This window comes from Ictalurus furcatus, chromosome 22 (genome assembly GCF_023375685.1).
Source record: "Ictalurus furcatus strain D&B chromosome 22, Billie_1.0, whole genome shotgun sequence".
NCBI lineage: Eukaryota > Metazoa > Chordata > Actinopteri > Siluriformes > Ictaluridae > Ictalurus > Ictalurus furcatus.
In genome coordinates, this window is record NC_071276.1 from 15713006 (window position 1) to 15732392 (window position 19387).

At 38.1% G+C, this 19387-nt stretch overlaps 2 protein-coding genes across 2 annotated transcripts in view; both read right to left on the reverse strand.

The window, feature by feature from the left end:
- npdc1b (neural proliferation, differentiation and control, 1b) overlaps window positions 1-4735 on the reverse strand; it is a 28243-nt gene extending 23508 nt beyond the window's left edge. Inside the window, exon 1 of the mRNA XM_053610648.1 lies at window positions 4048-4735. Within this exon, the coding sequence (XP_053466623.1) occupies window positions 4048-4135 (88 nt within the window). The 5' untranslated portion in view covers window positions 4136-4735. The remainder of the gene's footprint in view (window positions 1-4047) is intronic.
- A 2339-nt stretch (window positions 4736-7074) lies between these two features.
- The window catches only part of niban2b (niban apoptosis regulator 2b), a 42967-nt gene continuing 30654 nt past the window's right edge, over window positions 7075-19387 (reverse strand). Inside the window, exons 7-14 of the mRNA XM_053610638.1 lie at window positions 16842-16946; window positions 16562-16724; window positions 14671-14858; window positions 13886-14041; window positions 11394-11507; window positions 10204-10311; window positions 10013-10124; window positions 7075-9049 (exon numbers count right to left, since the gene is read on the reverse strand). Of these exons, the coding sequence (XP_053466613.1) occupies window positions 8106-9049; window positions 10013-10124; window positions 10204-10311; window positions 11394-11507; window positions 13886-14041; window positions 14671-14858; window positions 16562-16724; window positions 16842-16946 (1890 nt within the window). The 3' untranslated portion in view covers window positions 7075-8105. The remainder of the gene's footprint in view (window positions 9050-10012; window positions 10125-10203; window positions 10312-11393; window positions 11508-13885; window positions 14042-14670; window positions 14859-16561; window positions 16725-16841; window positions 16947-19387) is intronic.

Consider the following 19387-nt stretch of genomic DNA (forward strand, 5'->3'; position numbering starts at 1 on the left):
CAGCTTTCCTACAGCAGAGGAACAGACCACTCATCTATCAGGCCTCTGCACAATGGTTCATCTCACACAGCTCGCTATATGCCATGGCAACTGCTCAAAGTGGATTTGTCTATTTACCGATATTCCGCGCATTTCATTCTGCGACATCCAGATTACAGAGCTCCTGCTTTGATCGTGACCCGCTTTTCATGCTGCTGTGTTTAATTCGCAGCAGTCACGAAATGAATCCAGGACAGACACAATGTTTTGAGCACCTTAACTTACACCGATAGCTTTCAGCTTGTGTCAGGTGTTGTAGTAATATTGGAACGAGACTAGCTAGGAACTGTGACTTAAAAAATAAATAAATAAATAAATAAAATTGTTCATTAAAACCAGCAGGACTTTCCCATTTTCTTTTCTTTGGGATTTATTAATGTTAACCTAAAGAAATCTGCCATCAAACAGTGGCATGAGGACTCTAGAGCAAGCTCTACGCCTCAGCCTCGCATGCTTCACAGGCAATGGAGAGAATATTGTGCACGCTTTTCTGGCCACAAGGTTCAGGATCTCAAGGGTTGCAGTTTGATGTGAAGGTTTATCAATAGCAGAACAAACTTTTCAACACCGTGAAAGAACAAGCTTTTTCTAAGCACAAAAGAGTCACTGGAAATTTTACGGCATCACATCAGTAAACAAGATATGAACAAGATAAACAAAGGTAAGCAAGATATCCTTCAGTGTCTGCCAGCATGCTACAGAAATGGTATGTGGTGAGTTCTTTTCATTCACAGTAAATCGGATCTTTCTATGAAAGTACGCAGGAAAGTACCAATTTCTAGTGAAAACTTGGTCTGGCTATAAATAAAATACTAAGAAAAATGTATAACTCACGTTACTAGGGATGTTAATTGTTTGAGGCACACTGAGGACACTGAATAAAGGTCTATTTATGGAAAGATGAGATTTCTGTAGCAAACTGACGACTTGTTGCTTCCTATTGACTTCGTCCCGTAGAGAACTAAAATATCCTACGTTTATGATTGGCCAAGCCGAAGTGGTTACCTGTGGGTTAGTGAGCAACTGTTCTGATGTTGCTGTACTTCCTCTGATTGTCACAGTTTTATCAATTAAACAAGCAAATGAAGAACAAACCTGCATGTCCACTCCATCTCAACTTTCCAAACCTACTTTCCTAAATCAACAACCTATTCGTAGATATGATTTTTTTTTGTTTACACTCCAGCATGCTAACAATGAGTTAAGTAAAGATCTCCTGATAGGCAAGAGAACATGGTGGTAGCGAGAACACCCTCTCAGGACCTGCGCCATGGAAACGTAAACACCGCTGAGTTCTGAGTATCAGCAGCAGTGTAAGAGAGATAAGACTGAATGAGCTGATTATACAAACGATGATAACAGCAGATGTAAAATAAATGTCAGTAGAAGTCATTACTCAGAATGTACAGTGGTGCTTGAAAGTTTGTGAACCCTTTAGAATTTTCTAGATATTTGCATAAATATGGCCTAAAGCTTCGTCCAGTTTCCCCTCAAGTCCTAATAGTAGATCAAGAGAACCCAATTAAACAAATGAGACAAAAATATTATACTTGGTCATTTATTTATTGAGGAAAATGCTCCAATATTTCATATCTGTGAGTGGCAAAAGTATGTGAACCTCTAGGATTAGCAGTTCATTTGAAGGAAGGTGAAATTAGAATCTGGTGTTTTCAATCAATGGGGTGACAATCAGGTATGAATGTTTTATTTGAAGAACAAGGATCTATCAGAGTCTGATCTTCACAACACATGTTTGTGGAAGTGTATCATGGTATGAACAAAGGAGATTTCTGAGGACCTCAGAAAAAGAGTTGTTGAGGCATCATGCTGGAAAAGTTTACAAAACCATCTCTAAAGAGTTTGGTCTCCACCAATCCACAATCAGACAGATTGTGTAGACATGGAGGAAATTCAAGACCATCGTTACCCTCCCCAGGAGTGCAGACCAACAAAGATCACTCCAAGAGCAAGATGGCTAATAGTCCACGAGGTCACAAAGGAACCCAGGGTAACATCTAAGCAAGTAAAGGCGTCTCTCACATTGGCTAATGTTAACGTTCATGAGTCCACCATCAGGAGAACACTGAACAACAATGGTGTGCATGGCAGGGTTGCAACGAGAAAACCACTGCTCTCCAAAAAGAACATTGCTGCCCTTCTGCAGTTTGCTAGCTGATCACGTGGACAAGCAAGAAGGCTATTGGAAAAATGTTTTGTGGACAGATGAGACCAAAGCAGAATTTTTGGTTTAAACAAGAAAGGAAAACAATGTTTAGTTGCATTTATTGCTGCACAAGGGGGTCACACCAGATACTAAAAGCAAAGGTTCACATACTTTTGCCACTCACAGACATGTAATATTGGATCATTTTCCTCAATAAATAAATGACTGAGTATAATATTTTTGTCTCATTTGTTTAATTGGGTTCTCTTTATATACTTTTAGGGCTTGTGTTAGGTCATATTTATGCAGACATATCGAAAATTCTTCTGTAGAATAGCTTCACAAATTTTCAAGCACTACTGTAGAAGTGTGTGTGCTTCAGTGGTGGATATTCGATGGGTCAGTGCATGTAATGTGTATTCTGTTGCTATCTCCAGAGCATGCCTGAGTGACAGAAAGAACGTGTTGCTGACATGTTGCTCGGTGTCGTCCTGCGCTGGCTTCTATTTGGTGAAGAGGTTAAAAGAGCAACACTACAAGGTGTTTGCTGGATATTGGACGTTTATAGGGTTGTGTTATCATGTTCTCAGGAGACAGTTTCATTCGGTGTGTATCACTAAACGGAGGCCAGGAAGCGCACATTATCACAATATTGCTTCGAGTTCTGAGAAACAGTAGGAATTGTTAAAGTGATATACTGAAAGCAATACTCTGTGTGTGTGTGTGTGTGTGTGTGTGTGTGTGTGTGTGTTAGCCATAATGGTCGCTATGAGCTTCTGGTGATGACAGATCAGAGGGTCCATATCTCCCACGCTTGCGTCACACACGACTTGATAATCAGTTTTAACCCTGGCCAAATGGATCCGGCCTGCATACACTTGTCCTAGCATGTCCATGCAATCTAATTTAAACTAATGGTTTAGAAAAGCAAGGAGAGTTGATGGCAGATCTTAAAGATAGGACTAGTCTATATAACACAACATGTATCTAAGGGACAGGACTTAAATTAGCCTTTGTAACACAACATGTATCTCAAAGATAGGACTTGCAGTAGTCCATGTAACATATGTTTCTTACGGATAGTACGTGCAGTATACTATGTAACAGAACAGATAGGGTTTGTAACACAACAAGAATATGATAGATAGGACTTAAACTAGTCTATGTAATGCAACATGCATCTAAGATGTATCTAACATCATCTTGCAGTAGCCTATGTAAAATGACATGTATCTCAAAGATAGGATTGACAGTAGTCTATGTAACACAACATGCATCTTTTACAGATAGTATGTCATTAAACTATGTAACACAACAGATACGATTCACAGTAGCCTATGTAAAATTACACGTATCTCAAAGATATGATCTATAATAGCCTATGTATCACATGTTTCTCAAAAATAGGATCTATAATAGCCTATGTAAAATGACATGTATCTCAAACATAGGATCTATAATAGCCTATGTAAAATTACACGTATCTCAAACATAGGAGCTATAATAGCCTATGTAAAATTACACGTATCTCAAAGATAGGAGCTCTAATAGCCTATGTAAAATGACATGAATCTCAAAGCTAGGACTTGCAGTAGTCCATGCATCACACGTATGCACTCCTGGTATTGAGTATGGCACAACTGCGCATCCAAATCACTGCAATTTTGAGTGTGTTTATGGATCAGAGACGGCACATGTAACATTCCCCACCATGTATTTTTGTACATTAGTCGCCTCACTGTTCAGAAATCTGACACTGATCACTAAACAACACACACCACCGCAGTTTAAACATCAGCTGCGGTAAACTATGGTGAATCAATAAAGTGTCCATCATGTTTTACCTGCCATAGTGGTACTGATGGTGATGGTGGCTAGAAGAAGAAGCGCGGCCCACACTCTTCTCTCCTCTCCTCTCCTGGATGAAGGCATCCCTCTAGAAGTAGCGCAGAGAGCTCGAAGGGCTTTAGGGGTTTTAACGGCTTTAACATCCCCCCCTCCGTCCCGAGGAGGAGGAATAATCACGAAGACACGCGCTCTTTCGACGTCCACAAACGTGACCGATCAGTTCAACATCTCCGCAAGTGATGCTCAGCTCGTGTTGTTTGTCAGCCTCCTGCTCCTCCTGCTCCTCCTCCTGATGCTGCTGCTGCTGCTGTTTTTTTCCACCTGCGCGGCGGCGGCGGATCCCTCTGCGGGGAAAAACCTCCTGCCTCACGTCACAGCCCAGGCCACGTCACATCACACAGGGGCCGCGTCCCAAACAACGCCTGAGCACTCATTTTAAGTTCACTACCAAGGAATAAATAATGGCTCATATAACGACTGCACGTGCGCTATACGTGGTCTAGTGGTCTAAATGGTTGTTTGGGATTAAGCCCATTAAGGAAAGACCCTACAAATAAATAAATAAGTAAATAAGTAAATAAATAAATAAATACAAATAATGTAAAAAAAATATATATATATATATATATATACAAGGATTCAGCCCATTAAGGAAAAACCCTACAAATAAATAAATAAGTAAATAAATAAATACAAATAATGTATATATATATATATATATATATATATATATATATATATATATATATATATACACACACACACACACACACAAGGATTCAGTCCATAAAGGAAAGACCCTACAAATAAATAAATAAATAAATAAATATACAGGGATTCAGTCCATTAAGGAAAAACCCTACAAATAAACAAATAAATAAATAAATAAATACCTAAATAAAAATAATATTTAAAAAAAAAAAAACAGTTGTGCTTGCAAGTTTATGAACCTTTTAGAATGTTCTATATTTTTTGCATAAAAGTCCTAAAAAAAGATAAAGAGAAGATAAAGAGAACCCAAATCAGACAAAAATATTATACTTGGTCATTTATTTATTGAGGAAAATGATCCAATATTTCAGATATGTGAGTGGCAAAAGTATGTGAACCTCTAGGATTAGCAGTTCATTTGAAGGTGTAATTAGACTCAGGTGTTTTCAATCAGTGGGATGACAATCATGTGTGAGTGAGTGAGAACCCTGTTTTGTTTAAAGAACAGCGATCTATCAGAGTCTGATCTTCACAACACATGTTTGTGGAAGTGTATCATGATACAAACAAAGGAGAGTTCTGAGGACCTCAGAAAAAGAGTTGTTGAAGCTCATCATGCTGGAAAAGGCTACAAAACCATCTCTAAAGAGTTTGGAGTCTACCAATCCACAGTCTGACAGATTGTGTACACATGGTAACTTCTAAACAACTAAAGGTCTCTCTCACATTGGCTAATGTTAATGTTCATTAGTCCACCATCAGGAGAACACTGAACAACAATGGTGTGCATGGCAGGGTTGCAAGAGGAAAACTGCTGTTCTCTAAAAAGAACATTGCTGACCATCTACGGTTTGGTAAAGATCATATGTTTTATGGAAGGATGAGACCAAAACAGAACTTTTTGGTTTAAATGAGAAGCGTTATATTTGGAGGAAGGAAAATACTGCATTCCAGCATAAGAACTTTATCCCATCTGTGAAACATGGTGGTGGTAGTATCATGGTTTGGGTCTGTTTTGCTGTATCTTGGCCAGGACGACTTGCCATCAGTGATGCAATAATGAATACTGAAATAGACCGACGAATTTTAAAGGAAAATATCAGGACATCTGTCTGTGATCTGAATCTCGAGAAAGTAGGTCATGCAGCAAGACAGCGACCCCTTAAAAACACAAGTCATTCTACCAAAGAACGGTTAAAGAAGAATAAAGTTAATGTTTTGCAATGGCCAAGTCAAAGTCCTGACCTTAATCCAACAGTTCATGTGAAGAAACCCACCAACATCCCAGAGTTGAAGCTGTCCTCTACTGAGGAACAGGGTAAAACTCCTCCAAGCCGATGTGCAGGACTGATCAACAGTTACCAGAAACGTTTAGTTGCAGTTATTACTGCACAAGGAGTTCACACCAGATACTGAAATCAAAGGTTCATATACTTTTGCCACTCACAGACATGTAATATTGGATCATTTTCTTCATTAAATAAATGACCAAATATATTTTGTCTCATTTGTTTAACTGGGTTCTCTTCATCTACTTTTAGAATTTGTGTTAAAATCTGATGTTTTAGGTCATATTTATGCAGAAATATCGAAAATTTTAAAAAGGTTCACACACTGATGGTATAGGGGTGCATTAGTGCCTATGGAATGGGCAGCCAGCACATCTTTAGTAACACTTACTTTTCCAACCTTTTGTTGCCCTTGTCCCAACTTTTTTGAGACGTGTTGCAGCCATCACATTCAAAATTACCCGTTTTCTTTTTTCTTAGAATGGTACATTTGCCCCGTTTAAACATTTTAAATGTTTTCAAATGTTCTATTGTGAATAACATGGGTTTATGAGACTTGCAAATCATTGCATTCTGTTTTTATTTACATTTTACAAGGCGTCCCAACTTTTTTGGAATTGGTACATCAATGTTTCCCAGACAGGCTGGTTTCAGTAACAGCTGATCTCCTCACACACACACACACACACACACACACACACACACACACACAGAGAATGGTGCAAATAAACATCCAGTGAGCAGCAGTTCTGTGGGTGGAAACGTCTTGTTGATGAGAGGGTTCAGAAGAAAGTGACTGCTTCGAGCTGACAGGAAGACTTGGATAAGTTGAATAATCACTCTTTACAGCCATGGTGAGCAGAAAAGCATCTCCAAACACACAGCATGTCAAACGTTGAGGCAGATGAGCTACAACAGCAGAAGAGCTCCACTCAGGAATCAATATTAATATTTATTAGTGTTCGTGTTAATACTGTATAAGAAGCACAAGACTGTGGCAATAATAATAATGACTAGAAAATGCAGTGTCAAATTGAATTGATTTATTGTTAATCATTTTAAATGAAACATAAAGAAGGCAATGAAGTGCATCAGATAATAAATAAACATATTAAACAATAGGTAGATGCAATAATTACATATTTGCCCTTTAACAATTTGGACTGTCATTTCAGTTTGAAACACAAACCCCAAGGTAACACTTGCAGGTGTATTACTACAGTTTATGCTATAATGTAGAAATGTTTCTGGTTGAATCACACCGAACTCGAAATCTCCAGTTTCCACAGCATTCAGCCTGAACACAGTCGGAGTGAAACACAGACTAGACCAGAAACACGTGCTACATATCACAATTCGACAGTAATGGAGTTTAGTTTGAGTATACAGAAAGGTGACTTTTTAACTTAATGCTGAATAAGATTTTATATTTTAAATTCGCTCGGATTCAACCATTTAGGGTAAAGGAAATATCAGGATATTCACAAAAAATAATAGGTTAGGCCCAACAGAAATAAAACTATATAAAAAGGACTACAAAAAAAAAAAAATCTAATAAAATTCAGTGTTTTCAGTTTGGGTCTAAGCAAGACTTGTATAAAAAAAAAAAAAAAAGAAAAGAAAAAAAAAGACAATAAAAATTGCATACGATATCATACTGGACTATTATAAAGGAAGGCATGGAGTCAGTTATATAGGGTTAAGCAGTCTTATTGGCAAAAGCATTCAATTTCTCAGCACTTTGCAATAGATCATCAGCACAATCCACATAAAAATGAGCAAATATGACGTTTTTATGACCGCGCCCATCTGAGTGACAGCAATTCATATATGTGCAAAAGAAAAATTTTTTGAAATGTGAAAAAAAGGTAAGATCTGATTTTGTTTTAAAGAATCAAAAAACAGACTCTCAACTGTAAAGAAAGTGTGAGAGATGTTTTATGTGTAAACAAACCAACCACCGTAAAAACCCTCTTCTGTAAAACTATCACTTCTGTGAGCAGTGGGCTGGCATTTCTAGCGTTTTCCATAATAAGTAACAAAATTACTGATGCCTATGTCTGCGTTGTCAGTGTGTCGGTTCCCTTCGCAGCATCCTCGCCTCCCTTTTCAGAGTCATTGTGCTTGTCTTGTCTCGGCTCCGCCGTTGCCGTGTCAGCCTGCGGCTCTTCCTCCTCAGCTGTTTCATTGGCTGGTGACTGGAAGCCGCTGTCTGTGTCGGTGCTGTGCTGCTGGGGTTCTGAGCGTAAGTCTGATGAGTTCTCTTCGGCATCCGTTCGCTCTTCTTGCTTTGGTTTTGTGATGGTTTCTTGAACTTTTGCAGGTTCTTCTGTGCTGGATGGTGCTTGAATTTTGTCCTCCTTTGCAGGTGGTGCCAACTGCTCCTCTTTTTGACTTGTAACATTTGCATCCTCTTTGGCCACTTCGGTTTTCTCCGGGGCGATTCCAACTGGACTTTGCTCGCCATCTTCTCCTTGGACTGCGTCCTCGATTTGCTGGATGGCACTCTCAATGGCCAGCTTGCTCTCAGAGTCCTGTGGAGACTTTGGTGCAGCTTCCTGTTTATCAAGATTCAGCGCAGTGCCATTGGGTAAATCAGGTGCCGTTTCCTTAGACGACGACCCACATACTTCCTCTTTAATGGGTGCTGCCTTTTCAGATGCAGAAGAGGACGGAGCGTCAGAATCTCCCTCACCCTGTTCTTCGGGGATGTTGTGAACACTGGGAACCTCCAAGCAGGACTCGTTGGGCAGCGTTGTGTTGGGTCCATCCACTTGGATCATGGAGACCACCTGTTTCATCCTGCGCCTCTTCTGGGCTGCTGTATCGCCTTCTTCACCCTCGTGCTCTCCGTCCACTTCCTGTTTTTCTCCATATTCTCCTGCCCAGTCGATGGATGGGTTCTCACCCAGCAGATGGAGGTTGGGGTCGCTGTTGGTCAGCACGATGCTGTCCCTGTACAGGTTGTGTTTTCTCTGGACGGCAGCCTCCTTCACAGCTGGAAAGAAGAAGTAAGGAGTTAGAAAGCTTGAAGCCTCTTTCACTTCTTCCCCATTCATTGTCCATCCAGCTGTGGCAACAAGGCTTACGTCAGGTAATAAGTAGTCTCACAAAACAGAGTTCAAGCATCTGCAAGAGCGTCCGGCACTTTTTTAATCACCGATTCTGACAAAGAACAGCCTACTTTTACAGAAATACGGAAGCTGACTGACAAAAACAACAAAGTACATTGTCCTGTGGCCAATCAGCAAACACGCAGCATTATCACCATTAACTGCTTTACAATAAAACTTTTAAATACAGTTTGAAGACTGGATGCCATTACGCTTTTCCTTACTAGTGACTGTCCTGCTTCAAAGAAAAATCCATCACAGCTTAAATTACAATCAAATATTCTTACAACTATCGGTAGTGCTATTGTTCCCAGCTCCTAGCTTCACAAATTTCAATAATCATTAGATCAAAATATAATTTGCTATCATCTGTACTTTTCTAACACCAACCAGTAACGCCATTATAGACAAGAACAAATAGCCGACCAGGTAATAAGATCCTTTTGTAACAACCGTTTCCTGCTCTTTATTAAATAACTCACCTATGTAGATGTTTAATAACATGCCACTCTGTTAGCAAACCTGATATCATGTATTGTGTAAAAGTTTACAGTATACATTTACAGAATTTTCTCCTTAAACCACAGCACTGTCGAATTCCCGAGTCTGACTGGTCAGAAGATGCAGCTTCATTTTCTTTTACAGCAGCTCAAACAACCGTGCCAGCTGCAGTGTTTATATTAATGCACCAGTTGCAATACATCATAACTGCTATAGTACCTCCTCACTCAGATGGACTTGTGTGGCAGACACTCCACATAAACAGATTTAAAAACAAATTTAAAACAGAAAAGGCAAACCAAGTTTGCTCTATCTAGTTTGTGTGTAACTTTAGAGTCTCGTCTTACCCATCATGATGTCCTTCATGACCGTCTGAAGCACCACCTCCTCAAAGATGTTCTCGACCAGGATGAAACGGGAGAAATCTTCAAAGATCAGCTCTTGGAAACGAGGAAGGTCCTACAGACAGACGTCAGATAAGCATACCAATGCAATGAAATATATGTGTAGAGAGTGTTTAAACGTGTGCGTGTCTTACAGCAGAGCAGGACGGAGAGAGCTGTTTCAGCATGTAGGGGATAAAGATCTGCAAAAGAGCCTCTCTGAAGAACTTCTTACGCACCGTGCTGCTATCATAGTCATATTTCTGTTGGGGGGGGACAAAAACAAAAAAACGAAACATTAAAATGAAACAGCATGGACAGCATGATGCGCTTGCACAGTCAGCTCCAGAAATTATCGGCACCATTCAAAATAGAATTAGCAAAAATGATAAACATATGATTCCACTTTTCATTCTAATTAGAATTTCTTATTTTCTCTGAAAACTGGCAAAAATTATTTGTAGCCCAAAATATATACAGTCAGGACAAGTTATTTCTATTTTTGCTGTCTACCACAGTACATCGGAGTTGAAATTAAATAATGAGTATGCTTTGCTGTATGCGATGAGGATATTTACATCCAAATCGGGTAAAGTGCAAAAGTAACTCCAATACACTGTGGTAGACGGATTTTAATAAAATAAATAAATAAATAAAATATCCAAATATTTATGGATATGACTGTATATCAAAAATAAATGTAAAACCTGTTATCCTTTTTAAAAAAAAAAAAAAAAAAAAAAAAAAAAAAAAAAGTTCTCTCTATTAAGAATGTTTTACTTAATTAAATATTTATTGTATAGTAGCACTACTTGTATTGTTCTCCGCTTGATATATCGCTTTGCTTGTATTTCCTTATTTGTAAGTCGCTTTGGATAAAAGCATCCGCTAAATGCAAGTTAAATGTAAGTTTTGTATTTTGTCTGAAAAGAGGCACAATTATTGGTACACAAAATATATTGAATGTAATATTAAAAATAATAAATAAATAAATAAAGTAAAAATAATGTTTAAAAAAATAAAAAAAATAATAATAATAATAATAATAATAATAATAAATGCAGCCAGAATTTTTCAGCATGCACAAGAGTCAGAGATCCTCTACACGCGTCTCAAACCCTGTTAGACCTTATAGAGACTTAGTCCTGTTATTCTTGCATCATTTTAGGGGTGCCAGAAATTTTGAAACCAGCATTTTGTAGAAAAATATGTACCATAAAAACAAATCTAAAAAGAGATTAAAAAAAAAAAAAATTGTTGACTGTTTGTTGACATTTTGTATAAAAAGTGTCAATAATTGTAGAACTGATCAACTCTGACCGACAGATATCCTCATCTGACCCACCTTGATGACTCGGTCCTGGCACCGCTGAACAGTTTTGCAGAGGTCTTCCTCCTCTTGACCTTCCAGACTCTGGTGAAGCAGCTGCTCGAACGTGTACACGGCATCGTCCATTTGCTGCAACAAAAAAAGATGGACAGAGACATGCACGTGAAATGCCTGGAGGACAAAATAGGTATTCAATATTATTGTAGAATACTCGTACGTATTTCTAAGTGCCGGTTGTACCAACAAGGATTAAATAAATGAGTTGTACAGTAACGATAAGTGTTTAGGGCTTATTAATTATTTACTGATCTACATTTTATGTTGCATCACTATATTTTAAACGGTTTAGCAAATTACCAGTTAAAACCATGACCTTAATCCAGGGTTAAATTCGGTTTGTCTGCCACTATGGAATTATGTGACCTAAAGTAAAACCATGCCACTCTTGACAGATAAACATATGCTCATGTTGCAACTGCAGATGTTAAACTTCCCTCAAGAAATAAAGTGGAAGCATAAATTTAAAAAAAAAAAAGAAAAAAAAAAGTTAGATGCATAGCTGCATTTCAGTCCATGTTTTATCGCAGTCCCAATATTTCCACTGTAACGTCATTACACATTCTTTGTTAAAATCGATGCTTGCTTTATCAGAAAACCAAGGGTAGAGATGTTCTTCCATTTTCCACAGTCCAGCTTTATAACATAGTGCCATTTTGTAAATTCAAACCAAGCTGCAAGTTTAAACCTGAAATCCGCCTGATGATCCACTATGATTTACATTAATCCAAGTTTACTGTAAAAACTAAAACCAGGAGTAATCCTGGTCTATGTGCAATCCTCACCATAATTTTAAAATACGACATTTTTGAGAAATACACAAAGCATTTCACACGTCTGTATTTAACCAATAGGGTGCGCCCTCACACAGTTATTGCAACAGTTGTGAATCTTGTGAGAAACTTGTGAGAAACTTGTGATCCTGCCCTGATAAACTATACACTCTGCATGTTCAGTCTTGTGTCACCACTCCCATGCTCTAACACCATGTTCTTTCACTCTATTGACAAAATTTTCTCCCGGTACTCATTCCAGACATGTTAGACTTACATACCATGAAAGAATAAGATAATAATCAAGAATCTCCCGCTACTACGGGATATAAATATAAATACAACTGAAACGCACTGGCAGTGAAGTCAGAGATGTTCCGGGTGATGATGGTGCTCCAGACAATAAAACACTCCAAGACACGTTGTTATAAGAAAAAAATAATAAATCCATGGTGGGGTGTGATATGACCCAGGACAAAGCAGAGTTATTGTTAGCACCACAAAGTTGATTATTTTCCCATAGTAGCAAAGGTGCTTTATTCCTCTTACATCAGAGCAGTTCGCCATTTGCTTTAAAATAAATAAATAAATAAATAAATAAATAATAAACAGCGCATTGCATTTTTTTTTTTTAATCCAGTTACATTTACTATGTTGTGGAACGTTTACAAAACAAGTTCGTTCCTGTTACCACTTACACCACACCACCTAAAACAGTCATTCCCCCCCCGTTCTTGTTCTTTTTGAAGATTATATGACAAAATCTTGTCATGTTAAGAAGAAATTGGAAACCTTACTGGCTGTTACAAAGCACTGAAACTGGAGAGTCCTTCCGTAAATGCCTTAAATAAATGTTTAGATTATGTGGAGAGTCCATATCATCTAAACCTTCCTGTATCATTTGTTAATATAGCAACAATGATTATATGAATTCCAGCCTGCAATATTGTCAGAGCTGCTTTTGTAGACAATTAATCAACACCTTCTGACCAATCAGATTTGAGAATTCGACAGCACTGAGGTATAATGTCTTAAACTGAATGCAAAAGTTTGCATCCCCAATGGTTTTTGAATGAGCGAAAAAAGGGAAATTAAATGAAACTTTATTTAAGTAAGTTATCTAGAAGTTAACTGCTTGCAGTTTCTGATTATTGCTTCAACTCGCAGGAAATTGTTATATTTATTTTTCAGTTCTAATAAATGTTAGCCTGTTTGACTGGTCACTTGAGTTGAGTGGGTTTAGGTTTCCAAACGTCAACTTGGACCTCATTTGTTCTGTTAACGGAACGATCAGGAATAAAAAAAAAAATATCTATGGCTGTAATAAATAGACAAACTATCATCACACACGTTTAAATAATCTTCCTGAAATAAATAAATCTGTACTAAGGGTGTCTGGGATTTATTTTACAGTTAAAGGAATCCCTAGCTGCAAAAAGTGGTGGTGGAGGAACCCATCAAACAGCATATAACCCACTGGACGATGTACAGCCATCTATAATTCATGAGATACAATGGAGACATTTTAAATCTGTCACTTTGATCATATTCCCAAAATAGCTTGAATTCAGTGCTGATTAATTATGCATTTTTTTGCACATGCTGCTCTGGATGTATGAACGCACTTTCCCATGGAACTATTACTACAGGATCACCGTGTAGTTGGATGAGACTCACCTCTCTCATGAGGATCTGGGCTCTCTGGACGAACACGGACGGACTGGTGACGTCGAAGCGCTGCTGCAGGCCCTCCAGACTCAGCTGCTCCACTTTCTCATAGCAGCACTGCATTTTCACCGGGTGGAAGGCCAGCATGGAGACTTTCTCCATATACTGCAGAGAGAAACGACATCGAACAGTTCTATCAGACTCAAATATTGAATTGATCAAATTGTTTAGATTATATACCTGAATCAGGAAACGAGTAAAAATATTGGACTAAAAATGGTACGAGAATAGGAATTAATAGTCATTTATTGCATCATCCTAGAGGAACCTTTCCTGTAAAAAAAAAAAAAAAAAGCTCTTCTCGTCAATCAGGTTAAAGTGTCAAGAATAAAATCTATATGACAAATTTGATCACAAGGTGATGATTCATCTTCAATAAGAGCAGCTCTGAAGCTTTCTGTCAGGAGAGAGTTATTTAATATTTATGGAAGTGTAACAAGAACTAACTTGTCTCTCTGAACTAAATTGTATAACATTAAATGCAACTATAAATGGTTAAAAAGTATGATGTCATTTCAATAATAAATAATTTTTTTTAATTAACATGGATGATTAATTGCTGTTGTGTAAGAAGAATAAAACACTTTAAGACATGCCGTTATAGAAAGTAATCGTCTTCGGGGTGGTAGCAGTAACTGTGCTTTGGGCCATGTTGCAGCGTTATGCTCTTTTACACAAAAGGTCCTAGAATAAAAATCATATTGTACTAAAATGTCCAGGATTGTCTCTCTTACCTCTCCAACTTTCTCTTTGCTGCCACCGTTCAGCAGGTTCTTGCTCATATCTACCAGCTCCCTGAAGAAAACATCACGCACCTCGAAGAAGCCTCGGCTGGTGGGTTCCATCAGAGCCTCCAGGATGGAGCTGATGTACGGCTCGATACTCACCTTCAGGAGCTTCTCAGCCTTGGGCAGCACCAGCACTAAAAGTCAGCATAGAGAGTCTTAAAGGAATGATCAAACGTTCAAATTTTCACTCAAACCTAATAAAACAGCCAAAAGACAAACAGGAAATAGAAGTCTATGCCCAGATATCAATATACTCACTTCAACATTGCAGAAAATCATGTCTTAGCAAGTTAAATTATCTGGAATATAGTTAACGTTATCTCGTATTTCCTATTATTACAAGATTACAATAAAGCATACTATATGCTCTATGATCTATTTCTAGAAAGAAGCAAAAGTATCTGCCAAGAGCCCAAGGGCCATAATGATAGCAAATTGTGCTAAGGAAGCACACAATTGTCCAAGATTGCTGCTCTTTACACCGTGAAAATATATAGAAAATATAATATTCCTTACTAGAAGAGTACAATAAAATTTAATTGAATAAGAGTATTAACCTGACATTTTAGGCATTTATCATCATGCTTGAAAATTCTATATCTCGTCACATTATACCCCAAACATTTCCATTACATTTGGGGTAGAAATGTTTATTTTATTATTATTATTATTATTATTATTATTATTAGGCAGCAATATTCTTTTAACGATAAACATTCCTTGGGCAAATACAATAAATGAATTGAATGAATTAAGATCAAGCAAAACATGTATTTGACTTTTCAGGAAAATGTATTGCTTAATATCCGGATTGATCTATGATGCCCTAAATTCTGTGGAAATCAATCAGTAACAAATGCAGTTACCAGGTATTGCAAAACCTGGAACTCAAGCCAATATCTTTGAAATGACCGTTATCTTAACTCTGATCAGGGACTGACCTTTGACCTGCACCTCAGTAAGTAGTACATAATGTTAATGTTTGATTTGAGTCATGACTCCACTACACCATGACAAGAACAACCACCCCAAAATTTCATCTCTGGCTTGCTCAATAAGGATTTTTGTAACACTGCTTTGTAATGACGTGTATAGTTCATAAATAAATAAATAAATAAATAAATAAATAAATAAATCAATCACTGTTCAAATAAAACCGATTTGAAATTTTGTTCGAAACTTTCACTTTGCGTTGGCAATGTAGCAGCTTTCTTATTTGGCGTACTGGCATTTATAACCCACAGTGCCATCTGGTGGCTCCACCCCTTCTACTGTGACTGCTGAGTCCAAAAAGCATCCAACATTCCACGCTTCATTTTTCATCAGTTTTAGTGAATCAGCCATGCATTAGCAGTACACTATAAATAATTAGCAGCGCCTAGACCTCCCCGTCCTCGAACAGGAAAAAAAGTGCTATCTACCTTCTTCTGCATACATCAGATCACAGCCCGACACCACAGCCTTACATATGGCTGACTGGTGATGATGTGACTGAGAGGGGGCAATGACTATCCTGCTCCTCCCACCCAGAGAGCACAGTCATTTTTAACAATGGATTAAAAAATATTTTGTACATCTAAACTTGTCTGAATTATCAGCCTGTTCCTCAATCAGTGCGTATCCAACAGGTAACTGTAGCCCAACCTGCCCCCTCATAACTACTCATGGAATGCAGTATTGCAGCTCTGGTTTCAAACTGATCATGCAGGAAAAATGTGGGGTAGCAGGCCAAAAAGATTCATTTATTAATTGTTACAAAAAGGAACACATAAAAAGGTAGATAAGTGAGAATTCATTTGGCAAAAATGTCTGACTGTGTTTCCAGATCCAGCAGTACCTCTGATCTTGCTGGTCACATGCTCCTTGGAGGTGATTATCTGGTCCATGTCCGTGCGTATGGAAGCCTCCAGAGGGGGACGTCCTGCCTCACAGCTCTGCACTATGGCTTCGTATTGGGACTGCGTCTGACTCTGAACCAGACCGTACACGGCGTCCGAAATCTGATCTCACACACACACACACACACACAAACCATTAGAATATATGTGGATATTAACAGCACTGCAAATACCATCTATTCTAATAGTGCTGCTAATTTCAGTTAATTGGTCAATTACCAGCGTCCAGTTCTTCTGCCTTTCCTGCAGCTTTCCCTTCAGGCGTGGGCTGATTAGGTCTCTCAGCTCAGGAAGCAGTTTCTCCATCACCAAGTTAGCCAGGATCTGAAAAAAAAGAAGCGTGCAAAAACAAACAAACAGAACTGTTAATCTAATTAAAGTTTCTTCCATGAGTTACAAATTTACACAATAACATTATTATCAGAGAGGGCTACAGATCCTCAAAGCTACATCCTCTCACTTCACATCATGTCAGTTGGAGGCACGTGCTAAACAGGAGGCACAATGCTAAAACAGTAGCTGTAAGCCTCCCATAACGTTAGCAAGAAAATGGTGCAAAAAGACAAAACTGAGCGACAGTTCTGTAGGCAGAAACACCCTGCTGATGAGAGGTCAGAGGAGAATGACCAGACTGGTTCTACCTGACAGGAACTCAAAATAACCACTCTTTACAACCATGCTGAGAAGAAAAGCATCTCAGAATGCACTGTCAAACCTTGAGGCAGATGAGCTACACCAGAAGAAGAATACATTAGGGTTCCACTCCTGTCAGCCAAGGAGAGGAATCTCAGGCTACAGTAAACACCAGCTCACCAAAACCTGGACAGCTGAAAAGTGGGAAAATATCACTTGGTCTTTTTCCCAAACTAATAAACAATTTGTACTTCTTAAAAGTGCAAACTGTTATATCACACCAGAGGGTCAAATCCCCCAAAAATGCTGGAAGAAAACAAAGGATTGCGGTTACGTTTGCACTTATTTAAAATGTTGTAGATACTAGAGATTAACATGTCGTGATGATCTGACCTGCAGCTTTTTCCTCACCAAACTGACCTGATCCGGTTAGGGGAAAAAAAAGCATGGAGAAAGATCTAGAAGCTACAGTAAATGCAAGGGTTTGTGATACCCAGTGTACACCCTAGGAGCTGTGATGATTCATTAACATCATGTCATAAGCCTCTCAGACAGCAAATAAGGTCATGTTGCATGTCTGAGTGTTTCAGGCGTACCACCAACCACAGGTTAAAGCCACGGGGATAACGGCTCTTCACTGAGTGCTACTTTACTTATTACAGCCATGCTACAAACAAACAAATAGTGTTATGTAACTGAACTGAAGAGGTTCAAGACCACACCTGTATTCCTCCCAGCTTACTAACATCTACCTGTACATCCAACAATCTAGCTTGTGTACTTTTTTTGCAACAGGGACCTCCGAATATCTACGGAAAAACTTGTTCTTTGGTAGAAAGATTGGGTTTAATCATTCGTTCTGTAGTAAGAGACTATAAAAAGGTGTGGTAGGAATGGAACAGAAACAATAATAGATGCTTTAGAAACCATATAAAGGAATAAAAAAGTTATTTTCCCTATAACAGCATGTCCTGACGTGTTTTATTCTTCTTACACCACACCAATTTGTTGTTTTTTTTTGTGTGTGTGTGTGTGTGTGTGTGTGTGTGTGTGTGTGTGTCTGTTAATTAAAATAATTTTCTATCTGTTTTTCCATTTAAAACAATCTAGATTCTGTTATCACATGTTACAGCAGTTATAAACAGTTGTTACCTCACCATTCTCTCTTACCCCCGGAAAGCACTGACACCGGAGACTCTTTCCATAAATATTCAATAAAACATTTTATTTTTAGTCCATTTATAATTTGTCTTATGTGGACTGTCCACCATACAATTTCGTGTATATTAGAAACAATAACATAATATAAACCTTGTAGCCAGCTGCTGTTATAGAAAATAAAAATCAACACCTTTTTAACCAATCAGATTCCAGAATTCAGCAGCACTGTGGTATGAAATAATTGCTCAAACTCACACAGGTCACCTGCTGCTTGCTCATAAGGTCACTGGTACAGTCACAGAGCAGGAACAAACATGCCTAAGGGCTGTTAGGAGAACACTGCGTGATGCGTAATGCTGTGCTGAACACTCCATTCAACAGAATAACGTTGTGCACAGAAACAAAACAACTGCTTCAAACAGAGGCTCAATTCACAACCGTAAGACCAGGATGGCAATGGATTTATTAATCTAGCCTGAAGTTTTGGGGAAAACAATTCATCAAAAATCAGATGATCTGCTCAGATATCTGATCCACAAGCATGTTTTTCTACAGAACAGTGAGTTACTCAGAGATTACTCAAGAGCTCATGTAGACCATGATAACTTAAAATCAGAGTCACAATGCTCTCAGACTTCAAAAAAAAAGTCTTAGACAACTGGATTTTACAACAATAATCAGGATATTCAGTGGACATATATCTGATATCTGAAAAATGATATAATGTCTCATTATGAGATTGTTACATAAGCAGTACGACACCAGTCTAGACCATTTCCCAGACATTTTAACTAATTTCAAGCTTCTTATACTTTTGGCAGATAATTTTACTTCTTTTTGAAATAAGCTAAGTTTCAAGCTTAAAATGATTTTAAAAAAAATCTAGAAATAGACTTAATCTTACATTTGTTAAAAAAAAAAATTATTAAAGAGACATATTAGTGGAATTTGCCTATATTCATGACATTTTT